We start from the raw sequence: 22,985 nt of genomic DNA, 5'->3' as shown, positions 1-22,985 counted from the left end.
CTGCTTCTACGGCAAGAGCAAAATTAACGTATAGCTACGAAATTTGGCACCGTTTTTCCTCAAAGATTTTCGATACCGGGTATGACCATCATAGTCCGGTTTTCTGATCGCCAGTCCTACTCAGCACAGGGGGAACCAATTGTAAATTCAAAATCAATAATACAATCAAATGGAAGTTTTACTGCATGCTCACTCAGTATATAAATGAAGTGTCTACCCTAGGAGGCCTAAATAGATTTAGATTGCCACTATCTGGATGTATTTCTCTGTTGAAAGCCAACAAGAGTTTATGCCAAACAGCAGATTCAGAAGTTAAAGCCTCACTAGTGTGGCTCTGTAACGGCAGAGGAGATAAACCAATCCAAACTAATTGAATAGTTTAAGTGTACGAAGGAAAAATGTAAGATTTAGCTCGAGCTGCAGGACTGTTTCAGCAGGATGCATATATGAAACGGAAGAGACACAACCAACGGCCAGTCAGGAGCTCAGACATGATGGGATATTGTAGGGCAGGTGCAACATGGGCCACAGGGCCACCGGGGGGGGAAATAAATGGTTACGGAACAAATACAGGAGGAGGCAGCGAGGCTTGTCAAGGGAAACTCTTAAGCAGAGCAGGGTCACAGGCTGAACTGTGAGGACACGAAGAAACTCAGCTGGATGGGGCTGCAGAGAACGATGCATCTGGATGAAACTAAACCTCTTCTCAGGTCAGTCTTTTTACAATTGCTGCAACATCTTCCTGAAAGCCCTTAATTCAACACAAGTGTTCATGATCAGCTCTTTAAATCTGCTCTTAAGACCTAATAGTCACCCTGTTATTTCCCATTAAGAGAGATATCAAAACATCCTGGATCCTTTGCCAAAGCCTTCCACACACAGCAGCCAATTTCATGCTGACATCACTGAAAACTATCCGGTACAGCACAGATTCAATGACCCGTGTCATTGCAGCGATAGCCTACATGGTTAATAAAATGAGATTGGCCCTCAGCTTATAAACGTGCTATTATCACAAGTCAGATTTATGACATCGTCACATCATCCTTCCATGGTAGATGAGCACAATGTTCACGTAAATGTGTGTGCACAAAACAAGATCTTGCATTTCAGAGTTCTCAGGAAAACTCATTTCACAAAATGTGTTGAGTTTAGTGGCAGTGTTTCTCAGCCTGGCAGGCCTCGAGTTGCAGAATTGGTATTCTGGATGTGTAGCACTGTAGGGCAGTGTTTATATGCACAGCCACCACAGTGAGGGCTACAATTGTCCATGTGGAAGAAATTGTGCAAATTTATTTTTCAAATGTTTTGGCAATCAGCAGTCTGAGGTGCATTCAATGAGGCATTGCGATTGTGAGCATTCGCATATGTTTGTGTTCGCAGTGAGGTCTGTTTGTGTTTGCAAACAGTGGCAATTGAGATTGTGTTTGTCAAAAAAATATCAGTGCAGAGTTGAAGAGTCTCAGGTACGAATAACAGCTACAGTCAACAGCTAGGATGCTGATTTATCTTTCATATAAAATGAACTGTGGACTGCAAAGACACACATGGGTGAAATGTTTTCCCAAAACAGTCACACACATAAATCCTCAACTTGTTGTTTTTACATTTCATTTCCTGTACTGGTTAAATTTAAGCTTTCAGCTCATTTTTGTAAAATAATCCATCTACACAAAAAGGTCAGCGAGTGACAATTGAAAGAGTGACTGTTGGAAGCGTGTTAAGAAGTCCAAAGATGTCCATCCAGGAAGTAATGAATAAAGCCACAATATCATGAAAAGAAAGAGTAGAAAAACATCATCAACCTGTCTGATTTTGGAAATTAAAAAGCAAAACTAACCTAAAAACAATTAAAAGTTTTGATAATGCTATTCATCCATCTAATTAAAATGGACGGAGTCTCTGTCTGTATGTCATTCGATTTAGTTGACGACCGTTGATCCGGTCGACTTCGCGCGTGGCGGCTGTATTGATGAGAACCCAATGAAGTGCAGTGTCGGGTATAGCTCTTGAGATCTACGGGACATATTCATTAGAAGTGCGTTATGTACACACTGTGTTGTGTACCGAGAGGCTCTCCATCCTCTCGTTTGCTCGAGCTTTGCTCGGGGATGCGACTGCGTCGTGGCAGGTGTAATGCTCAGCACCCGGGGCTGCACAGTGTCGAGCGCGAAGTTTTCTTGCATTTCTCAAGGAAAGCTCGAAGCAGCAACACCACAGGCCAGGCATCGGACCAGTTCTGAACAGACACGTTTTGAACACACAGGTGGAATACAAGCTCTGACCTCTGAAAACACACAGATGTTGAGATTCTATTGACTTGTATTCAATCTTGCGATGTTTACCATTTACCCAAAATCCTCACCATTTCATCCCTGACCCCAACTCTTTAAACCTTCACCATATCATCATTGAAACCGAAAACCAAGTCTGAGCCCTGAAACAATGGGTTGAATGCGGGAAGTTTCCGCTGGAAATGCACTTGTGCACTTTTTAAAAAGAGAGACTTGTGCACAATTCAGAAAGGAAACCGTGACACCGGAAGGCTTTTGTTCCTTCGGTAGCACCAGACTTTATCATGTCGAGACGCTCTAAGAATGAAGGAGTGAAAGTGTCAATGCCAAACAACAAACACGATTTGATTGACCTCATTAGCCTAAAATCATCACACAACACAAGCCTTAGATTAATGATCTGAACATTACTGCCATAACGGCCCTGCAGCTTCATTCACTGGTTAAATAAGATCAAATGCTCCGTAAAAATGCAGTTAGAGAGACTTGGTAGACGCCTGGATAATGAAAAGAAAAGGATGAGATAACCACATTTTGTTGACAGAGATGAGGATCACCAAATGGAAAATACGGATTGTGTGCAGCTGAAACATAACGTTGGTAGAACAATAGCTATTTTCTAGTTGTTACATCAAATGCAAAAGTAGAAATGGACCTGCAGTCAGAAGCAAATTAACCCCATTTCAAAACACACATTTGTAACAATGCAGTTATTTTGCTTTGTTTCCTCTTCATAATTGTTTTTCATTTTACTGCAGTTTTTAAAATGCTTTATTGAATAACGTCTTCTCTAGACAATAGGCCAACAGAACAATAGCAGTAAAAATCCACGGCATATGTCTGAAGAGAAGCCTACAAAAGAAACAAAAGTTGCAGATAATTAAAATTGGTCTCTTGTTTCTGATCTTTTTAAGATATGTTTTACAGTAGGCAGTAAAGGACAGTAAAACTATGTTGTTGATGAAGGGGAAGTTCATACTCCCCAGCAATTTGACTTACAATAAATACTTAAAATGACTTTGAAAGTACAATTTATGACAATGCATACATACCATTTCCCAAGATCCGGGAGTTTATAGTTTGTGTGGTACTTTTTTATTTGCTTCATTTAGATTTTATGATGTCTTATCAATTATGTTTAGCTCTGGCAGAATATAATACACTAAAATAAGGAATATCTCACCATTTGAACCACACACACAAGCGCACGCTTTTCCACCTTTGCTGGTGACGTGAAAGCTAAAATAACTGTAAATAACATGACACTCAAACGATCTTATTATGCAAGACTGTGCAGTCTACTTTTAAAATGATAGACTACTTAAAACTGAAAGCATTTAAATAATTGCAGTGAGCAGGCACCTGCAGATTCTTATATTGATTAGTGATGCTTATTTCTCACCTCACAGTGTTAGATCACATCTAGCTACAGATTTTCATCAGGAGAACCTCTTTCTCACATGCAATCAGTATAAAGTGTGAGTAAGCCTATACTTCCTCTGAACAATGTCAGAGCACATCAAGGTCTCCCACATATGAATGGAAGTAATTGCACTCTGTCCTTCTTTATTTGTCTGACAGAAATCTGCTTCACAGGTATTGTATGAAGCCTACAGGTGTGGCGACTGTCGTTATTTCTGCAGAATGTTTTGAGGCCAAAATGTCATTGCACTCTTTTTCTCTGGGTTTTGTAAGTTTTTACAAGTAACGATTGAGTATTTGCCGATACAATCGTGAATAATTAGCGAAATCCATCATCATAATGTAGGCTAATCCTAGTAATGTTAACAAGTGTTGTCCCCACATATCTAATTTTCCTGAATCACCAAAGAGGAGTTGAATTCCATTCTGAACTTGTGGGAGGTGAGACTTTCCAGTTCAGAAAATCACTGCAATAGCGACTTATGATGCAACCTAGAAGAGAAAATAATGATGGACAAAGAAAAAACCTGCAGGTATGGCGACCTCACTGTTCACCTTCACTCTTAACAATGCTAATTAAATACCCACGAGACAATTATCCAATCTAAAAATTAAGATAAGAGAGAGAAAAGAAATCAACAATATGAAGTTTGATTTGATGGGATCATATCTACAAATATCTTGTTTTACTCAGCCGAGCAAATAATTCCCAAATGCAGCAGAGAAGCAAACAGTTAGTAGCTAAGCTAACCAGCAGCTGGCAGTTGCTTCATATTCATATCAATTTAAATAACCTTAGGAGGCACTTTCAAAAAGGAAATAAAAAACAAAACAAAATGCAGTTGTTGCCCTCAGACCACCATCACGACATGCACTTCAATGTAAAAGCAATGCAATGCCCCTGTGGAAACAAACTCCTTTGCAGCACATCATGGTAACAAGAAAATGTCCATCATAGGAACATCCACATCTTGTAAAGTACAGTCTGTTCTATCACAGCTAAAAATATCCTACAATATGATTGCAACAAAAACTCAGCTGAGATGAGATTTTTAACAACAAATTCATTGCTACACATTTCGATGATTAGTTTACCCTTTCTGGTTCGAGGTGTACTAATCAGTGAAATCATCCTCTGTTGTGTTTTATGATGATGAAAGCCTGTAGACGACCAGCACAGGGCACATTGGTGTCGATCCTGCTTTATCTTTGCATAATTCATTTTTATTTTACATTAAAGACCATGTTTGAAATCTGTCCAGTTAGTCGAGAAAGATTTCTTATTCCAATTGATGAATAAAAATGGTACTTTCAGGTCAACCTCTATTTTGGTGAATAAAAAAACACTCTCATTAGTCTCCGCTGTCTAACAATGAATACATTGCTACCAGGAAACAGACCAACACACAACAGTGGTGACATGGAGTTTTCTTCAAGAAACAAACTTCCGAGCTCTTCTTAGTTATCTAGTCCATACAACACAAAGCCCGTCTCCAGCCTGCATCAAGAAACTGAGACACAACGTCTTACAACCTTTCTTATCAGACAATTAAGACCTCTTAACTTGAGGGAAAGGACAACACTGCAGAAACATGCATTTCATATTTTATACCTAAAAAGTTATTTTTCGCCACAACAGTGATCTCTCTCTCTGTAAAATTGATTTTTTTTTTCTCATCATTTTTGCCACTGCTATTTGAAAATGCTAAAATAAACTTGTTCTATTTTTGGTTGGAAACCAGCATTAACTCTGGTTACCACACAGTTGTTGGTAATCCTGTAAAACTGTACAAGTACAAGAGCGATGGACTGGATTGTAGCTCAGATTAATTGGAGCCATTACTGTAATGTCAATAGAGCAGTAAGATGGCAATTGCTTGCTCTGTTTCTTCTAAATTTCCATCCAAAACCAATGAACCATGTTATGTTGTCGTTTAAGCTGTCACAGGACTCGGCTAAGGTTAGGGAAAGATCATGGTCTGGTTTAATGCAGAAAAGGTCCACAGTGATTTGAGGCACAGTGTGTTTAATACCATTGAACCAAAACCATAATCTTTCCCAACCTGACACTCCAGATGGTTTGTTACACAGAAGCCAGCCTTTAAAACTCATAAGAAACAAGGCAATGTTCAAATAATACTCGGTGATTGGGTGAATAAGACTCTTACCAAAGTCAGAAGGGAGAAGAAGGAAAACATCTTGGAGAAAAGTCTTCAGTGTCATCTTTCCATGAAGAAATACTCTCCAGTTCAGGCGCCGCCATTGTTGTTTATTTCCGTTTAGAACCTGTGACGTCTCGAACACACCTGAGCCACACCCATAGCTGCCAGTCGCTAATCCCTGGACGCCGATTGGTCCGTGCACTGGTTGAACGGGGCATGTATCGTGTATGTGATCCCGCCTTGATTATCGCGTAATCTCGCAACAATCTAGCTGCAGTGAAATACTTCCTCACCTGAACCTAAATGCATTTGATGCCTGAAGGTCTGCTTATGCTTGATCAGAGCTAGTTCAAAACATTTTTAGTGCCAGATCGCAGTATAAAATTTCAAATGGAATTCGAGGGACTAGATGATCAGTTGGTATGTATATTGGACAAAGAAAACAATACTGTTAAAAAATCAAGCATTTGATTACGTTAGAAAACTGTAAGACATGTAAAGCATTCTGCAGCTGTGCTTAGTTAATCGTCCACAAGACTAGTCTATGTGGGAAACTTCAAATACTCACTTCAGCATTGAAAACATTTTCCGCTAAAAGAGATTTCCAATGGCCGTGTGGTTGCCGTCCGTACTGCGAGTCTGCCGAACAGCTACCTATATTCCTCTCTGTTTTACTGCTGAGCTCCATATTGTACTGTATGTAACAATACAACAAAAGAACAGGACACAAATCACAACATTGGTCATTGCATACAGTGTATTCATAGTTAGCATTAATCTTCCCAAAATTACAGACAATTCAATTTTTTAATTTAAGTTTGGAGTTGTTCACAGCACTGTCCCAAAGACAAAAAAACAAAAAAGAATCCTAACATGCCTAAAGGACTTCACACTGTTACCATCTGGGAAGTTGAGTCTTTAGACTGAACTGTAGGAGGCTGGAATTAGTTCTTCTCCAGCTGTCTCTTAAGCTGCCTGCATGATGTTTCTTCTCACAGGCAGATTTGTACCTCAGTGTGAACTCTGCCACTCTCTATTTTACCTAAATCCCTTTTTTTTTTACCGTATGCCGGACGTCCCCAATAGATGCTTTGAGATAATTCTCATCGTTATCATCTGCAATTCACTGTTGAGCTGTTTGTGTGTCTTCCAGTTCTCACAGCATCATTTTAGCAAGCAGGTTAAAATGATTGGATCTAGTTCCACCAAAAGATGTCTTCAAGATTTATACTTTTGTTTTTTTGTTTTTGTAAATCTGGTTTGTGTATTCAGCGACACACACACACACACACACACACACACGCCTGCATATCTGTGTGGAGACAAATTCTTGGGAAAACACAAAAAAAACAGCACACATTAGAAACTGGAGAGAAACTAAGGAGGATGATCTGAAAAGACTGGAGTTTATAGCTCCACAAACTATCATATTAATAAGAAAACCTAATTTACCTCAGTGCTTAAGATTCTGAGTTCATGGCTGAGCTCATATTAATACAGTCCATGTACTATGTGAAGACAAGTACTGTATGTTGACATAGGATTATCTGCAAATGAATGCGCTGATTTACTTAATTAATAACTACATGAACATAACTGCTTATCTTTTATATATAAGATGAGGACGGTGCAGGGATATTAGGCAGCTCAAGAGCCTCCTGGGGCGGCACAGTGGCTCAGTTGTGATTACTGTCGCCTCACGGAGAGAAGGTCCTGGGTTTGAACTCAAACAGAGCTGTACTTGGAGTGCAGCAGTTCTTCTTCCGTGTTTGCTCCTTTTTTTCTTCTCACCCGAAATTTTAAATGGTCAGACAGTTGTATAGGCTACTGCTGCTGTTGCCGTTGGGGGATCATATCTGTGTGTTTGCAAGTTTTATCCCCCCCCCAAAAAAAATGGACGCTGATCTCAAATGCATGAAATATACTTTTAGTATTTGCTGCTCCAGACAACTGGTGATTTCCATTAATTTCAGTAGTTTCAAATTCAATTAGTCTTGAAACCGCATTAATTACAATAATTTAATTTTGACAAAAATCATCAGCCAGAAATAAATGACTTTCCCAGCAGCGATGGGAAGATTTGTTACTGTGAACAAGCCTCAAAAAGCTCAGTTATCTTAGCCCTCAACCCAGAGTCACCATACCGTCTCAAATTTGACTGAGCGACGAAAACAACTTGGCTTCATGGAAACTGTCTGTCCCAGACCTGAATGCATCATCTGTTGGAAAAGCTGTCAGTGCAGCAATGGTGCTCAATACGTTTACAACACATCTTGAGACAAAGCAAAAAGCTAAAACTTCGTCCCACCGCTCCTGAATAGTTAGGACGGATAAATGCGGAACATCTTTTTCCTGAGGCGGATTCATAAAGTATAACTTCACTTTGTAGACAGTTGGCTGAATTTGGACATAAAAAACGAATGCCCTGTGCCTTCATGCTGTTTTTTTTTTATAATTAAAGTGAAGTCTGATGCCAGTTTCCATTACAGCCTCTCTACTGTTCTCATAATCGTTCAACTGTAGCTTGTTCCTGCCACAATAGTGTCATTATGGGTGTAGAAGCCAAGACCCTGTAATCACCTCGATCAGTCTGAAGTAAAATATAAACATGAGTCCTTGGCTCAGTTTGTCCAAAGTAGCTGTGGGCCAGAGAAAACCACGGCCGTGTATCATATATTTACAGTTGTTACACCATTCACCTTTTAATTAAAGCAAATTAAAGTCCAGCTGTATATTTCAGCATGTATTTAAAAATTGACAAAGGTTATTAACTCACCAATTTGGACTGGAATTGACATTAAATTTGTCTGCAACACTCCCAAACCCATTAGGTTGCATCAGTCTTTTCCTGTAACACTTATAAAGAAAAGTGTTCAGAAGAATGAAATGCTCAAATGATGGATGTTCACACACAACAGTCATTTCTTGGTCATTGAAAGGCAATTTTTTTTTGTCAGATGTGGAAATTTCCAATGTGACTTTTATTCTTCTTTCACCAAATTGGCACACTGTTCTGTTATGTCACAAAAAGCACAGTTGTTACACTTGACAGTCAGAATAATTTGGCATGTTTGATATGTCTTTAAAAGAAAGTTAGCATGTGAAACATAGCGCTGTACACTTTCGACTGGAAGATACAATCTAAAAACATTTGTCTAATTGGGGAAATATTCACATATTTTCTCAAAGAATTTTAAAGAATTAAACAATTTATGGATGGACAATAAGCTCTTTTTATGAAACTCAACTCTTTAAAAAGTGCAAGCCATGTTTCGTGAAAATGTTTACTTTACATACTTTACAAATATAAACAAACCAATTGAAACACATCTCTTCACTGGTCCGGTTCTACTTCATATATGTGGATACCAGCTGGTTGTCCAACCAGACTTTTTCTTTTTCAAATACTCTGTCCAAATATGTCATTTTCTTGTACCCACTAAGCTTGAAGTCACACTTCAGAGCTTTGTTAACTGGCTCTTTTCCTCATCCACTTCTTAGCTTCCTGTAGCCTCGCAACAAAACCTGCATGATGTAATTTTCCCCCGAGATGGGTAACATCACTACAGGTCTGCAAACCTTACAACATCCATTTAAGTCCTACTTTGACTTTTAAACTTTTTGAAGTTGTCATGGACCAGAATTTGCAAAGGCATAGCTCATACGCTTCATGTGCATTTCTGCCTTTATACGGTCTGTTTTTTTATTAAAAGTTTAGTCTTCATGTCAAATAACCATCGTACAAACAAGTCCTCAAGTGATATTCAAACATCAGAGAAGGATTCTTTTGAGATATGTCTTTGATCTGTTACATACAACACAATTAATGAAAAACCACAACGAGAAAAGTGCACTCAGTAGAGGGCAGATCTCCACCAGGTGTGTCTGCAACAACCACTGCTGTAATGTTTGAATGAACACAACCCACAATTGGGTAACCCCCCCCCCCATCTACTGCAAGTGCATCAGACATTTTTCACATAAGTCTCCCACAAAGAATACGCTGTCATTTGAAGTATTTCTTTCGGCTTCAAGTCTACTGAGCTCAACGGTTTTCACCCACTATGACCGCAGAGCCGTGGCGATGCACACTCAGCTGTGTGATCACTTGCGGCCCCTACCGGCTGGGGGGGCCAGTTAAGAATAGTGAAAGAGTGGCCGGTCAATCAATGACGGTATCGAACAGGCGATGAAAGGTATTTTTGACAACGTGTGAGTCACCGCAACCACGACAGGTTCTTGAGCATCCAGCCATAAATGAACACCCAAAACTGTGCCGTTTGGTGAAGCAGTTTGCGAAATTAGCTATGGACAGACACAGAGATGCACAGACAGCCCCTCACTCACACACCCTCACACATGACGATCTCATGATGATTTCGTAGTTTGTGTCGTGAGCAACCGCATGAAGCGATATAATAAAATGTCCTTGCTCAGCTCAGGCAGGTTATTTCTTGAAACTCGTCCTCAAATTAAATGAGTTGATTCCTCTACAAAAACTTCACTATACTTTTTTTTAACCTACATCCCTGCAGCTGCATAATTTCACAAGAAAATGAGCCATAAGAGAAAGAAAAACATGAACATCAGCAGAAGCTATTTCAGGCAGAGAGAATGGCTCAATGTGCTGCTCAATGATCGGAGCAGCCAGCAGGCTCTACAGCCTCCTGTGTCCATCCCTTTCTCCGCATCTCGCTCTCACAACATCTAAAGCACATGATGGGCGAAGAGCAGTAAAACACACTTCCTAAGGATAAGAAAAAGGCGAGAGGGTATGACAGCGGTAAATTGGCTATTTCCTCCCCTGAGCCTTACTCCAGACTTTCCCTGCATGCTGAGCAATTTGAATTGTGCTGTAATTGCCCATGTTGCTTTTCTCATGCTCGTCATTTCTACAATAGAATTTAATCTCATTACTTTTGCCCATGGTTGAATTCTCAGTCACTCACCCTGGCAGGAATAATACTAAGTGGCATGTTAACGAAAGAAGCAGATCAGAACGACTGTTGCACTCTGCTTTTTGGCGCACAAAGTGAGAAGGCGGCATAAGACGTCGCACACATCATGTGACAACACATTTGGTTTGTGTCTCATCTCTTTTTGAATGCTGCACTTAAAAAAAAAAAGGTTTTCTTTCTTCTTCAATGGTACAAAGCAGTTTAAGTGTGGTGCAGTTTCTTATTAGCTGGTTGTAAAGTGGATTATCCTACTCAACCATAGTATGAAGCTTCGAGAGGAAGAGCCAAAGGGGCCTACAGAGAAACGGATGTGACACGAGTCATGAAATAGAAATCAAAAGCCGTGCTCCAGCCTGGTTGCAGTGGACTAGACTGGTTATGGTTTTTGGGAGAGTGTATAGTGGATGTGGCCTTCGGCGATGTGCTTCTTGTGAAAAGAGGGGATGTACTTTGTGTGTGAAGCAGGTTCTAGATAAGAGTATTTGCCCGGACAGCATTGCTCAATTCACCCATGCACTCATATATCTGCTCATGTTGTTGCCTGAGAGGACTTGAGCAAAGACGCGGCAGATACTGCAGGACTGCTGATATCTTTTAACTCTTGGGGAGGCAGCGATATCAGAAACGGAATTATAACATAAAGTCAGGGTATTTTAAAAATGAAAAAAGAAAGATAAAGAAATTCAGTATTTCCTCCTCATGAATGTCCTCTGTGGCTCATTCTGAGTGCTGTGATGGATTTGAAAGTGGTAGCGAGTATAGAATATGAGCGGAGAATGAGGATGGAGGCTTCAGCAGCTCCAACGCTCCCAGTCCAGGAAGAGCGTAGGCAGCAGCAGTAATGTTAACACCGGTACTGCTCGGCTAGCTGCTCCATTTTTACTCCCCCTAGCCCCTGATTCAGTGTTAGAGTCCTTCTCAGAATACGGTGGGATGATGTTGAATTCCTCGCTTCCTTCCTCCTCCCGCTCCTCTTCCTCGCTGTCCTCCATCTGTAAAAAGGGGGGGGGGGGGGGGGGGAAAGAGCGATTCTTCCAATTAACAGAAGTGGTGGAGCGCGGAGGAAGAGAAAGTCCACATCAACGCAGAATTTAAAACTATACAGCAAAATATACTAAAGCTGCAGCCAAAGCAACCAGGCAGCTATTATGTTAACAATTTGAACAAGCAGACCAACTGACAAATGAAACACATACCACTTGTGTTACATTTTACTGCGTCTGAGAAGTGCTGACTCAGCACCTTGATAACTAACTCAGGTTGTTTTGAATTATGTTTCTCAGGTGTTTCTTTTATTGTGTTCACCCTCTGCATTTTGCCTGTGTCAGACAATAAAATCATGTGTTCAAGAGATGCTAATATCAGTGCAAATGCAGCAAGATGATGCCTTACATTTCCTATATAGTATCATACAGTGAGCCTGATTTGGAGGCATCTATAAAGGCAATCATGTGTCATAGTGGTTAAGAAAACAACAACCATCTATTGGCAGAAATCCCAGATCCGGATCAACTCCAAAGTCTATCTGATGATTACTTGGCTCAAAACCAATCTGTCCACCAAAATAAGTGTCTGAGGTTTGGCTGCTGACCGAACACAATAATATGAAGACATTTCCTGTGTGCATCAAACAGGAGTGGCCTTTGCCATCTGATTTGGTGTGGTCTAAATTGACAAATTGTGGTTTCAACAATGCAATGCAGTGCTTTTCAAATGCAAAAATGGTTAACATGAGAAACAAACTCTTGCAGCAAGCTTATCGCCCTCCAAAACATTACATTATACCCACAATCTGACATTATGCTCGTTATTAATATTAATGCAAAAACAACTTCCAGTTGATGAGATTTTGAAAACCACATTTATGGATGCCGTCAATATAAATGACTTCAATTTCTGTAAAATGTTATTACTGTAGATTCTTTCCTCAGGAAACACTGATAGCAGTTGCTCTTTCACTCTCACACTGTTGTTTTGTTTAAATGTGTAAATAGTGAGATAATGTCAAGGTTTAAGTGAATAATCTAAATAATAGTTTACAGAGCTTGATTTTATTCGAGTGTTTCTTTCTTTCCTTGGCGTCTGCACTTTGACTGAGTGAAAGTATCACAATTCAGCAACCCCCCCACTGTTGAAGGGTTTTATAGTCCACATATTCTTTCTCAACTGGCATTCAAACTTGAAGAGAACACTTGTTGTTTCTCCTTTCTGTTACTCGTCTAGCGTAACAAGGCATTTTTCAGTAACTATTCTTAATTTCAGTTTTTTCCCAAATCCAATTTATAATTTTAAGGTCATAGAAAAAACTCATATATTACAAGATGCATTCCCTTTGTTGCATCATCTCAACTTCAGTGATACATCAAAATTAGGAAACTCAAATGCATCGTCTTTAAATAAACTGTATATCTGGATGTGTAATATGCAGCCCCACAGGGTGTCGGTGCTGTAAGGGATTGTGGGACAGGAGAGGAGGAAGAGGAAATGCGGATTGAGGAGGATTACAATGGTGAGAAAATGTTGAATATGGAGCAGATGGGCGTGCATACATGAATATCAACAGTAAGGATTGAGTCTAATACTACAAACACCTAGAGCTAATCCTCAGCCACACAAGAGGGGTAAATGAGGGAGGAGGGAGCTGCTGGGCCCAACAGTCTGCTGCTGATACTTAGGTGTTACCGCCTGATACACAGTCAACTATTTCAATTCAGTGTGTAGCAAGTGTCTAACACTAGCATATGGTGAGACAGCGAAGAAGTAGAGAGTGCTTACACTGTTGAATTCAGGGAGAGCGTGAACGCGGACGTGGACCCTCTCCTGGTAGACGCGCGGGGAGGGCTGAGAAGCTGGCACAGGAGTGCTTTCCACAGGAGGAGGTGCAGAGATCCCCATGGAGGTGATGCCGCTGCCTGAAACACAAACAACAGGGGCCATCTTCATTACGTTCACATTGTCATTCCTCCTCGACGCATCGCAGCAATATTATCAGTGACTTTTAAAAGTGTATAGAGCCACTAAATCAGTAAATACTGCGGAATATTGGGCAAAATACATTTAACTATATTGGTTAGAAAATGAGTGCCATGTCTCTTGGGATGCTGGTTTTGGTGGGTCGGTCCACCACTTTGGTTCAGGCTGATTTATTTCAATAAATATTTGATGGATTGCCATTCCTTTTGGTACATACATCACTTTCCCCCGCAGGATGAATTGTAATACCTCGGGGGATCCTCTGACTTTTCATCTATGTTAGCATTGTCATTATGGAAGTTGCTCACTGGGAGCTTACACCAAGAAAAGCCACCATGCATGCCACAGTCCTTCTGCAGCCGGGCCAGGTTGAGGGCATGTCAGTGCATCAAGAATAACATGGATGGGATGAAATGATGTAATCATACAGCTCTTCTAGACCTTGAATCTAGACCAAATGTTACTGGACTCAATAAATCCCATTCTTATATTGACATGAGTAATTGTGGTGCGTTTTACAGCCACTTTATCGTCCAGACTTTCCTCCGACCCTTAGTCTTTACATACCTATTGTTGTTAATGTGAGCAGATTTTACGGTAAGCGTTACTTTTATGCATAAGCAGTGCTTCTTGAGTCTCTGGTGATGCTCTTTTCCACCCCTGCTGGTTTGGCAAAACTTCAACAAGAAGCCACTTTATGTTTGTCACATTTGGAAAAAGGATTCATTGACTTCAAAGAACCTAGAGATCGCATTCACATTAGGGCAGCCAACCAGACAATGTCACTTGATATTTACTTTTTTTTAAGGAAAAATGATAATAATGGTCTGAAGATTGGACTGTGAAAGATGCTTAAGTTGCTTCTATATTTTTGGACTTTCTCTGTTATGTGGAATATTGAACGCATCACTCTGGTCCTGGCTGGTGTGCATTTATGGCGTCTTGTAGGGCAGGTTTTATGCAATGATGCAATAATAAAAAAGCAATACAATTTAAATTCAATCTAACTTCTTAACTTGACTACACAGTATATTTGGGTTCATTTCACTGCAGACTAAAAACAGCAAGATGAAACACGCACGAGACTAAATGTGCGATCATCTTTGCCGTAGTTTACAGAGAAAGTTAATCATTTTAGCTTGAAACACACCTGTGGACACAAACTGTTTCTATCCTGGAAGCTACACATATTTCATGGAGGAAACTCCCAGAGCTTAACTCATTTATTATTATTACTTCAGTGTTTTTGTCTCACTATGGACCAGCAGCCCTGCAGGTTTAGTGTACCGCATGCCGTAACCATCGTCACATTCTACTCACGCAGACACGTGTTGCTGCTGAACAAGTGCAGGATGCGCTGACAGCCCTGCCATTCGTTCCCGCTGCCGTCACATGTGCACCACTGAGACACTTCTGTGCTGCTGTTGCTCACATAGTTAGGAGTCATGATGGTGCCTAAAGAAAGAGGGCAAAAGTCATATTACAGGTGAACCTTTTAAAACTTAGTACATGATATTTCCCTTGGGCAGAGGATTTTCATTTTCACCACACACCTCCATGGAAGGTAAGATGCAGTCTAACAACAATATTAGTGCGCTGGGGACACGGTGTCACCAGTTTTCCAGCTCTTGATATTGATAATTGCAGGTAGACAGAAACTAAAGGAAAAAAGATTACCTGGATCACGAATATAATAGAAGCCAAATATCACCGTTAGACACCTGCTGATGATTTCCAACAACAAGTCCTTTAAGCAGCTTTTGGTATATATTTTTTCGAACGATTCCCTCTTTCAGCCTCTTCTACCTCTGTCATTTGTTTTTTCTATCTCACCTATGAGTCCAGCGTAGGCCTTCAGGCACATGGCTCTGCTGTCTCGCATACAGCCAGAGGCAGACAGAGGGGAGGCCTGGCAGTTATGTTGGAAATCAGCGAAGCGGGATCTGAAGCACGCACACACAAACACAACAATTTGACGGTGTAATTTTGGGATTCGGAGTCAAGCGAAGAAAAACAACACAAACAGCAACATTTCGTGAGAGCGCAAAATACAAAACAGAGAAATAGTCAGTCGCTCAGTAAAACCACCTACTTCTCTTTAGAAACTTAATTACTGCTTGGTGGTTGTATGTCTTCACCAACCAGTCAAGTAGAGATTTACATGTCTGTCCAAAATGTCATCACTCAATTATTTTATTGTATTGGACATTTGTGTGAAATTGTTATAATCAGAGTATGAAATTCTTGAGTTATGGCCAAAGACGTGTTTTGTGAGGTCACACTGACCTCTGATCTCCAAAATCGAAGCAGTTCAACCTTCCGTCCAGGTAAAACGCTTGTACCAAATTTGAAGAATATGAAGAATTTTCAATGTGTTCCTGTTACATTTTGGTCCGATTTAATTATTTTCTTTACAAAAACAAGATATGAGGCTCAAAAAAATCTTTTTCGAAAAGGGTGCCTGGAGAATGAAAACTCTCATCTCAATCTCATAATCAGGGTCAACATGGTAAATCATGAGCAGGTTAAGAGGCCACATCAATCCGGTGCACACAACCTGCTAACACTGTTTTAACAACCTCCCTTTGCAAGCGCACACAAGCGCATAAATAAATGAATGGGTGGCCCACAGAGACTGCGTATGTACAGTGCAGAATTTGGTGTGACACCCGTTTGTGGCATATCTTCTGATCCTTTGTATTGTGGTGCTTTGCAGTACACATTGTGAAATCTGCATTTTTTTTCTGTTCTGTGTGGTTTCATGCTAAAACCTTATTAAGGGCACTTAATGTACCGTATTGTTACACCCAAACAACTGTCTTACCTACACAGCTCGTCTCTGGAGCAGTAGTTCTGCAGGCTGAGGCAGCTCGGCTTGCTCACTCTCTCCTCCCCTCTCCCGTTCTCCTCATAGGAACATGACGGGACGATGGTTTTCCTCCGGCGCTCCCCACACAGAGTGTCAGAGCAAGGACAGAAGAGCAGAGCGAAGCTGTACTCCTCCGGCACGCGCTCTAGGAAGCGCCGCAGGGCTTTGTGGCATTTCTGCCGGTTACAAGCGCTGTCGGACACTGTCGATCGCTTGGTGCAGGCTACAACGTATTCTGACCGCAGGGAGCCACATTTCTCATACAGGCCACAGTCCTGCGCTGCCTTCAGACACTGGTTTTGGCCGTCCACAGAAAGAGAGGAAGCTGGAGTTCATCAGGAGGAAAACAGTGAAACATATATTAGGAAATAAAAATCTACAGCCTACAGCCATTTGTGTGTCACAAATTGAATCATTAGCGATAAGAGCGGTACCTGACATGATGGAGGCCATACGAGACATCTCAATATTTCTCTCCAGTTCTTCATATGGAGACACGTCATACTGATCATATGCTGAAACAACAGTATTACACGGATTACGCAGCTGAGAAATTCAAGCACGCAGATGATAATGCTTCAAACCCACCTGCAAATCTCACAGTCCAGTAGACCCTGAGGCAGTGTTCCTCTCTGCGAGAGCCACGCTGACATTTGCAGACTTGAAGGGGGTGGTAATGCTGCAAGGAGTTCTGGGCCTCAAGGCACTCCAAGCGGGCATCTCGGCCGAGGGGCGACACGGCCTCCTCAGCCGCACAGTACTCCAGCAGCCGATAGAGCACCATGCAGGACTGCTCCTGGATGCAGCCCTGCTCCGCCACCAGACAGTCTAAGGATGCACATACTGGCACACTACCTGGAGGAGAGGTTGATATCGTCAGTGCTGGTCCCCAACATTGCCACCAATGTGTGCTCAGCTGTATTGTGCAAAGCGGCTGGGTTTATAGGCCCATTATCCAGCATTAGTCTTATGCTAAATAGGCTGTAATTAAGACAACAGAGCAAGGTGAGTGCACTCCATAGGCCCTTCACTGCACTAAAGCTTACTATAATATCCAAGGAAGAGGATTAAATTGAAAGCACACAAGAGTAATAGAGTAGCAACGTGGGCGAAACCTCAATGTTTCTCATAAAAAACAACAGGAGTCTCTTGGATATTTTAACACTACAGGGTTATGTTATGGCTGTAATTATTCCATAATTGTTTCTTCATCTTCTCATTGGGACTCCTAGTTAAATTATCTTCTGATGTGTTTATGTACAGTCTTACAGTACACCTTTGCCTTTATATTGATGCACCACGTGTTTTTTCAGCACAGTGTCTCAATGTGAGTCCTGATGAGAATCATATGCCAATCAAAGCTTTTGGAAGCTTTGCGTTAGCCTCATTGTTCTTATCACATGCCACAATGCTCCCGGATCAGTGAGCCTAACACACGCAACCATACATTTGATCAGTCTATGGTGCTCTCGTGTATAGTTTCAAAGCTGCCCTTCCTATCCTCCTCCCTGCATTGCCATGTCCTAAAACTCTCTCAATCTCTTGATTTCTGGTACAATGGAACAAATGAGCTAAGATGAGGATTGGGAGGACGAGTACATTTGAAGGGTGAGCTGCCAAACAGCATTACATTTAAAAGCTAGTCAGAAAACTAAACGACTCAATGGGGATGCTGTAAACTTTTCTCAAGTCTTGGATGCTTCTTGGATCTACCTGTAAGTACTTGAACCACTAACAAGGGATCATTTCTAAAATGGCCCCTTGCATATGTCACTAGCCATGTTAACTCAAATGTTAGTCCAGCCCATTGTTATCTGCATTTCCATAGAGGTAAAAAAGATTCGGCAAATTAGTCCGCTGACGTATATAAAAACGACATGACATGGGACGAGGGCTGCTGGTGGACGCAGTGGTAGACACACTCTGCAGCTTGCAGTATCAGTGTGCCTGCCCATTTCATCCAAAAAAACAAATTACTTCTGCATATTGATGCACGAGCGCTTGATCGTTATTGAGTTGTGCTTTAGAGCGTAACCGCCATGAAACAATCAAAAAAAGGTTTTTAATTGAAGCGACAACAAAGCCCAACTTTCCTTTTATTGTTATAAAACTAAGAGAAATGCTCTCAACTCATCCTACAAATTGTACCGAAATCGATACTGGAGCACTTATTGTACTGGAAGTATTGTGGAAAAGAACTGCTGTTATTATTGAAAAAAGACACATGAACAGCCTGGGGACCAAACTTTCTGCAGGAGGGTGCCACCAGTGTGAGACACTGTCTCGAGCACAGTTCATATATTTCCCACCAAACTGATACCTTTGCTTTAAATTTTGCTTACAATGGAGACTCCATCTGCATATCACATTAAGTCAGTGACCTAACTCAAATGTCCACTATGAGGATGTTTCCCCCCTGAAGTTCCTTCAGACAAATAGTCCATCGCACCTACATTGTAGAAAACAATCAGCAGTATATGTATTTTAAAGGATTCACAGCATTAAGTTAAACAAGGGTCCTTAAGTACGATTGTGTTTCATATCACCAACCACATTTCCTCTCAAACAAATATGTCATTCAGTAGAATAACAACCATGTTATTCCACAGCGATGAAGCATTAGGAATGTTGTGATTGGCACTGTTCTGTCTCGAATGAGTGAAAGTGAAAAATGATAAATCATTGCATAGCACTGATTGTTGCTGCAGGAGAAACACAATGCAGGAAGGCCAGAGGCAGCCCAAGGGACACGAGAGAAAAAAAGAAAGCCCTCTTCATAAAAATGCATTCTGATGGAGCAATTCAGGAAATCAATTTCTCAAATGTGGCATAATTACATAATTACTTTATACACAGCGATTCTAGAAAAGGAAAGTAGCCCGGGTAGGCAATATACACAAAGTGTTTGCTAATTTGCTATATCCTGTCACTTCTTAACTGCAAAAAAAGAAAAGAATTTAATATGTTGTCCAACTAGAAATAAATGGAGGTATGTTTGATCTTTGTAAACAAATATCTGCACCTATTTTATCCTCACATGGACGAATGCTCCAGTACATTAACATATACATCATGCACACACGCACACACACAGACGCATTGTGTTAGATCGGTCACACACTTCGATTAAACTCCTGCTGACTGGCGGCACAAAGCGCGGCTGCAATCCAATTCCGGTGCCGCATGTTTCGCAATCTCAGACGCCACATGAGGTCCATGTCTCACTTTGGCATGGGACATATCATGAACAGAGGCTACGCTTCATCGCCGCTGCAGGAAACCTGCCAAGGCCACTGCAGTGACTCCACAGGGAGAGGTGGGGAAGAAGAAACACCACTAACACACAAGGCAATATTCACAGTCACAGATCCCCAAGGCATGTCAAGGTGTGATTACCTGCCTACCTGTGTATCATGATACCTTGATAATTATCGTAAAATATTAACTTCTGCCATGTTTAGATTCATGTAAAAAAGCGTCATGTAATCGGTGTGGGTAAATGGCTTATTCATTATTCCCTCTCGATGTTTTCTCCCTCTGGTTTACCACTGATAAAGAGAGACTATCAGCATATTTAGTATCCCGGAGCTTGTCTTTGTAAGCGACACACACACACACACACACATACACACACATACACACAAAATCGGATAACCAAAAGCTTCACAGAGTACAGAGCAGCTCTGTTAAACCTTGTCGAGTAGACAGGTCAGAATTATTTTTATAGCTTGAACATTATTTAACGTCATGATGATTAAGTGGCAGAGTGTTCACATTGTGCTGTTGGAGATGCAACAAATTGCTTCGGTAAAAGTCTGGGTTAAGGGAATTGTTGGTCCGAGCATGGACTGTGTGTTAGAAAGAAAAAAGAAAAGCAGAGAGAAGCGAGATGAATTACTGTGATGTGTACGCCGTAGTACACCCTATTGATTCCTCACTGGGGTGATTAATAGAATTTGTGAGGCAAAGCTGATGAAGGTTAACGGCATAAATGACAAACCACACATACCGACATTCACGGGGAGTGAACTGAGTTGACAAAATATCTCTTCCATCCTTTCGCGCACATGAGATACTGTAGGTAGCAGAGCATCTACATTGTTCGGCAGTCATTTTACTTGAGAGGAGAGCGTGATGGGAGACTCTGATGTGAAATGTGTTCCCGGGGATCGTGACAGAAGAGACATCTTGGAAGGACGTCGTAGGCTCAAGGGGGAAACAGCAGCAAGGCGACAGAACGGAGAAAACATGCCCATGGCTGCCGCCACTTGTTACTATTTGCTTTCATTCATCTGCCCTGCAGTCAAACCGGTGGGATTCCTGAATCGACTGCATAAAAAAAAAGACTGTGCACATTGATGTTCCACATGAAGTGGAATATGGTGACAATCCGACTTAAGTCAAACCACACAAGGAGTTTCCAGGCGTCAACTTGATTTTGGGAAATTGCGATGGGATTTGTGCACTACCGGTACATTATTTTCAGACAATTTAGAGACCAAACTGTCAATCAATGAATCAAATTGAACTGTTTTTTTATGGCTGGAATGACAAACTCTGAACTTATTTGAGCCCTATTGGGATCATCGGTGGCAGATTACTTTGATGATGCAATATGAACATGAGATACAACGTTTGCATACCAGAACAGACCTAAAACCAGCATATTTGAGCTTTAATATGTATAATCGTATGCTGGTTGGTGTAAATGCATGTAAATATCTATGACTATCCCCAATATACTCTGCAGTTAACGGAGTGCTAATGTGAAAGCTGATTACCTGACTACCTGACTACACTGGAAAGAAAGCATTGGACAAAACAAATGGGAACGAACAGGCAGGACAATAGAGCACATGTTTGTAAGTCGAAACAATGGTTGTCCTGCCAAAATGCCCTTTTCCAATTTTGATTTAAGCTACCACATTCAATAAATGTGTGTTTATTAAAAATTGGAGAAAGCAGATGGCAAATGAAAGGGGGTCTTTTTAAACATTTGCAACAGCAACCAGTAGATTTGTTCCAATTCTAAATATAAACAAAACACCAAACTCAAAAGGTGATTGACCCCATCTCATTCCAAAAATGTTAATACCTTCATTTCTCACAGTAAAGTTTGATTAAAAACACTGAACCATCTTGTGCCATTAGTGTTTAGATGATCTCTGCACTGATTCAGTGTTTTTAAAAGACATTTTAGTTTCCTGGGTTTGATTGAATCATAATGTGTGTTGGAACAAGCTGGACAGAGGGGTTTCCCCAGGACAGACACAGCTGTGCACATTAAAGCTTGTGTGGGCCCTTATTGACAGTCATTTCTGCTGAGCTCTATGGGTCACTTTCCACCAATCAGCTCATTGTCTTCCAACATTAAACTTTCTATTAACATCAAACATATGCGTTTACATAACACAACAGTTTGCACATATTCTCTTTGTTATGGAAAAAGTACAGACACTGCCCTAGGCATCTCGGTCGAGCAGCTCTTTTTAAAGAAACAGGATGAGTTCTGTTTAATTTATAAAAACTAACTTATTTTCTCAATACTCGTGAGTTCCCTCTTCTTTACATGCTGTTTCAAGGCAAATTGTATTCTCTTCAGACCTGTTCAGCATTGTACAGTACATTTTCACATGAACGGAAAACCTGCGCAGCAGCTGTTCATTGTACAAAACTGCTTCCAAATACCTCAGCTGTCACAAAATGTCATACATATTACACATTGTTATTAACCAAATGAGCTTGTTCTGTCTTGTCATCAGATGTTTCCCCTATTTTTCTGGGTGTAACGACCCCTGAACTCATCTTTTTCTATCAGGTGTTTTGACTGAACCCTCAACTTTCATACTTCAGCATACCTAGGATTAACGAGGGCTCCTCCCTTGTTAATCTCATTTTTGAAAATGTCCTTCCTCCTCAACTTCTCCATGCTGCTGCACCTCCTGGATTTCATTATTCTCTGCCTCCAACTTTCCCCTCAAATCATCCAGTCTCTCCTCATCTTTCCACTAGTGGCTCCCACGCTCTTCTTCACATTAGGTCCGCAATGACGGCAGCAATAACATTTCACGCTTAAGTGAAGAGCACACAGACTGTACAGTCTCACTCAATAACCAGGTCAAGCGCCGTAAAGATCCATCTTCTGTACAAACTTCATACCCTGTCTTCCCATGACGCTGCAATTTTAATTCATCGTGCAACACCGGCTGAGACAGATGACTAGCTGCCTTCCATCCAAAGGTTGTAGATGAGTTTCACACACCTGAATACCAAAATCGCACGTCCTGTCTGAACAGCTCAATTGGTT

General features: G+C 41.0%; 1 protein-coding gene across 1 annotated transcript; it reads right to left on the bottom strand.

The window, feature by feature from the left end:
• Nucleotides 1-8,886: 8,886 nt before the first annotated feature.
• Nucleotides 8,887-19,863, bottom strand: LOC306787985 (GDNF family receptor alpha-4-like; the record flags this gene model as incomplete). Its single annotated transcript, XM_079283314.1, has 8 exons — nucleotides 8,887-11,828; nucleotides 13,612-13,748; nucleotides 15,130-15,264; nucleotides 15,643-15,752; nucleotides 16,634-17,003; nucleotides 17,113-17,193; nucleotides 17,267-17,533; nucleotides 19,800-19,863. 8 exons carry the CDS (start codon nucleotides 19,861-19,863, stop codon nucleotides 11,628-11,630), a joined length of 1,365 nt encoding a protein of 454 aa, XP_079139440.1. The 3' UTR covers nucleotides 8,887-11,627.
• Between the last annotated feature and the right edge of the window lie 3,122 nt (nucleotides 19,864-22,985).

Source organism: Melanostigma gelatinosum, assembly GCF_949748355.1.
Source record: "Melanostigma gelatinosum genome assembly, chromosome: 14".
NCBI classification, from domain to species: domain Eukaryota; kingdom Metazoa; phylum Chordata; class Actinopteri; order Perciformes; family Zoarcidae; genus Melanostigma; species Melanostigma gelatinosum.
Note: the sequence above shows the minus strand (reverse complement) of the source record. Positions and strands in the feature narration are given on the sequence as shown.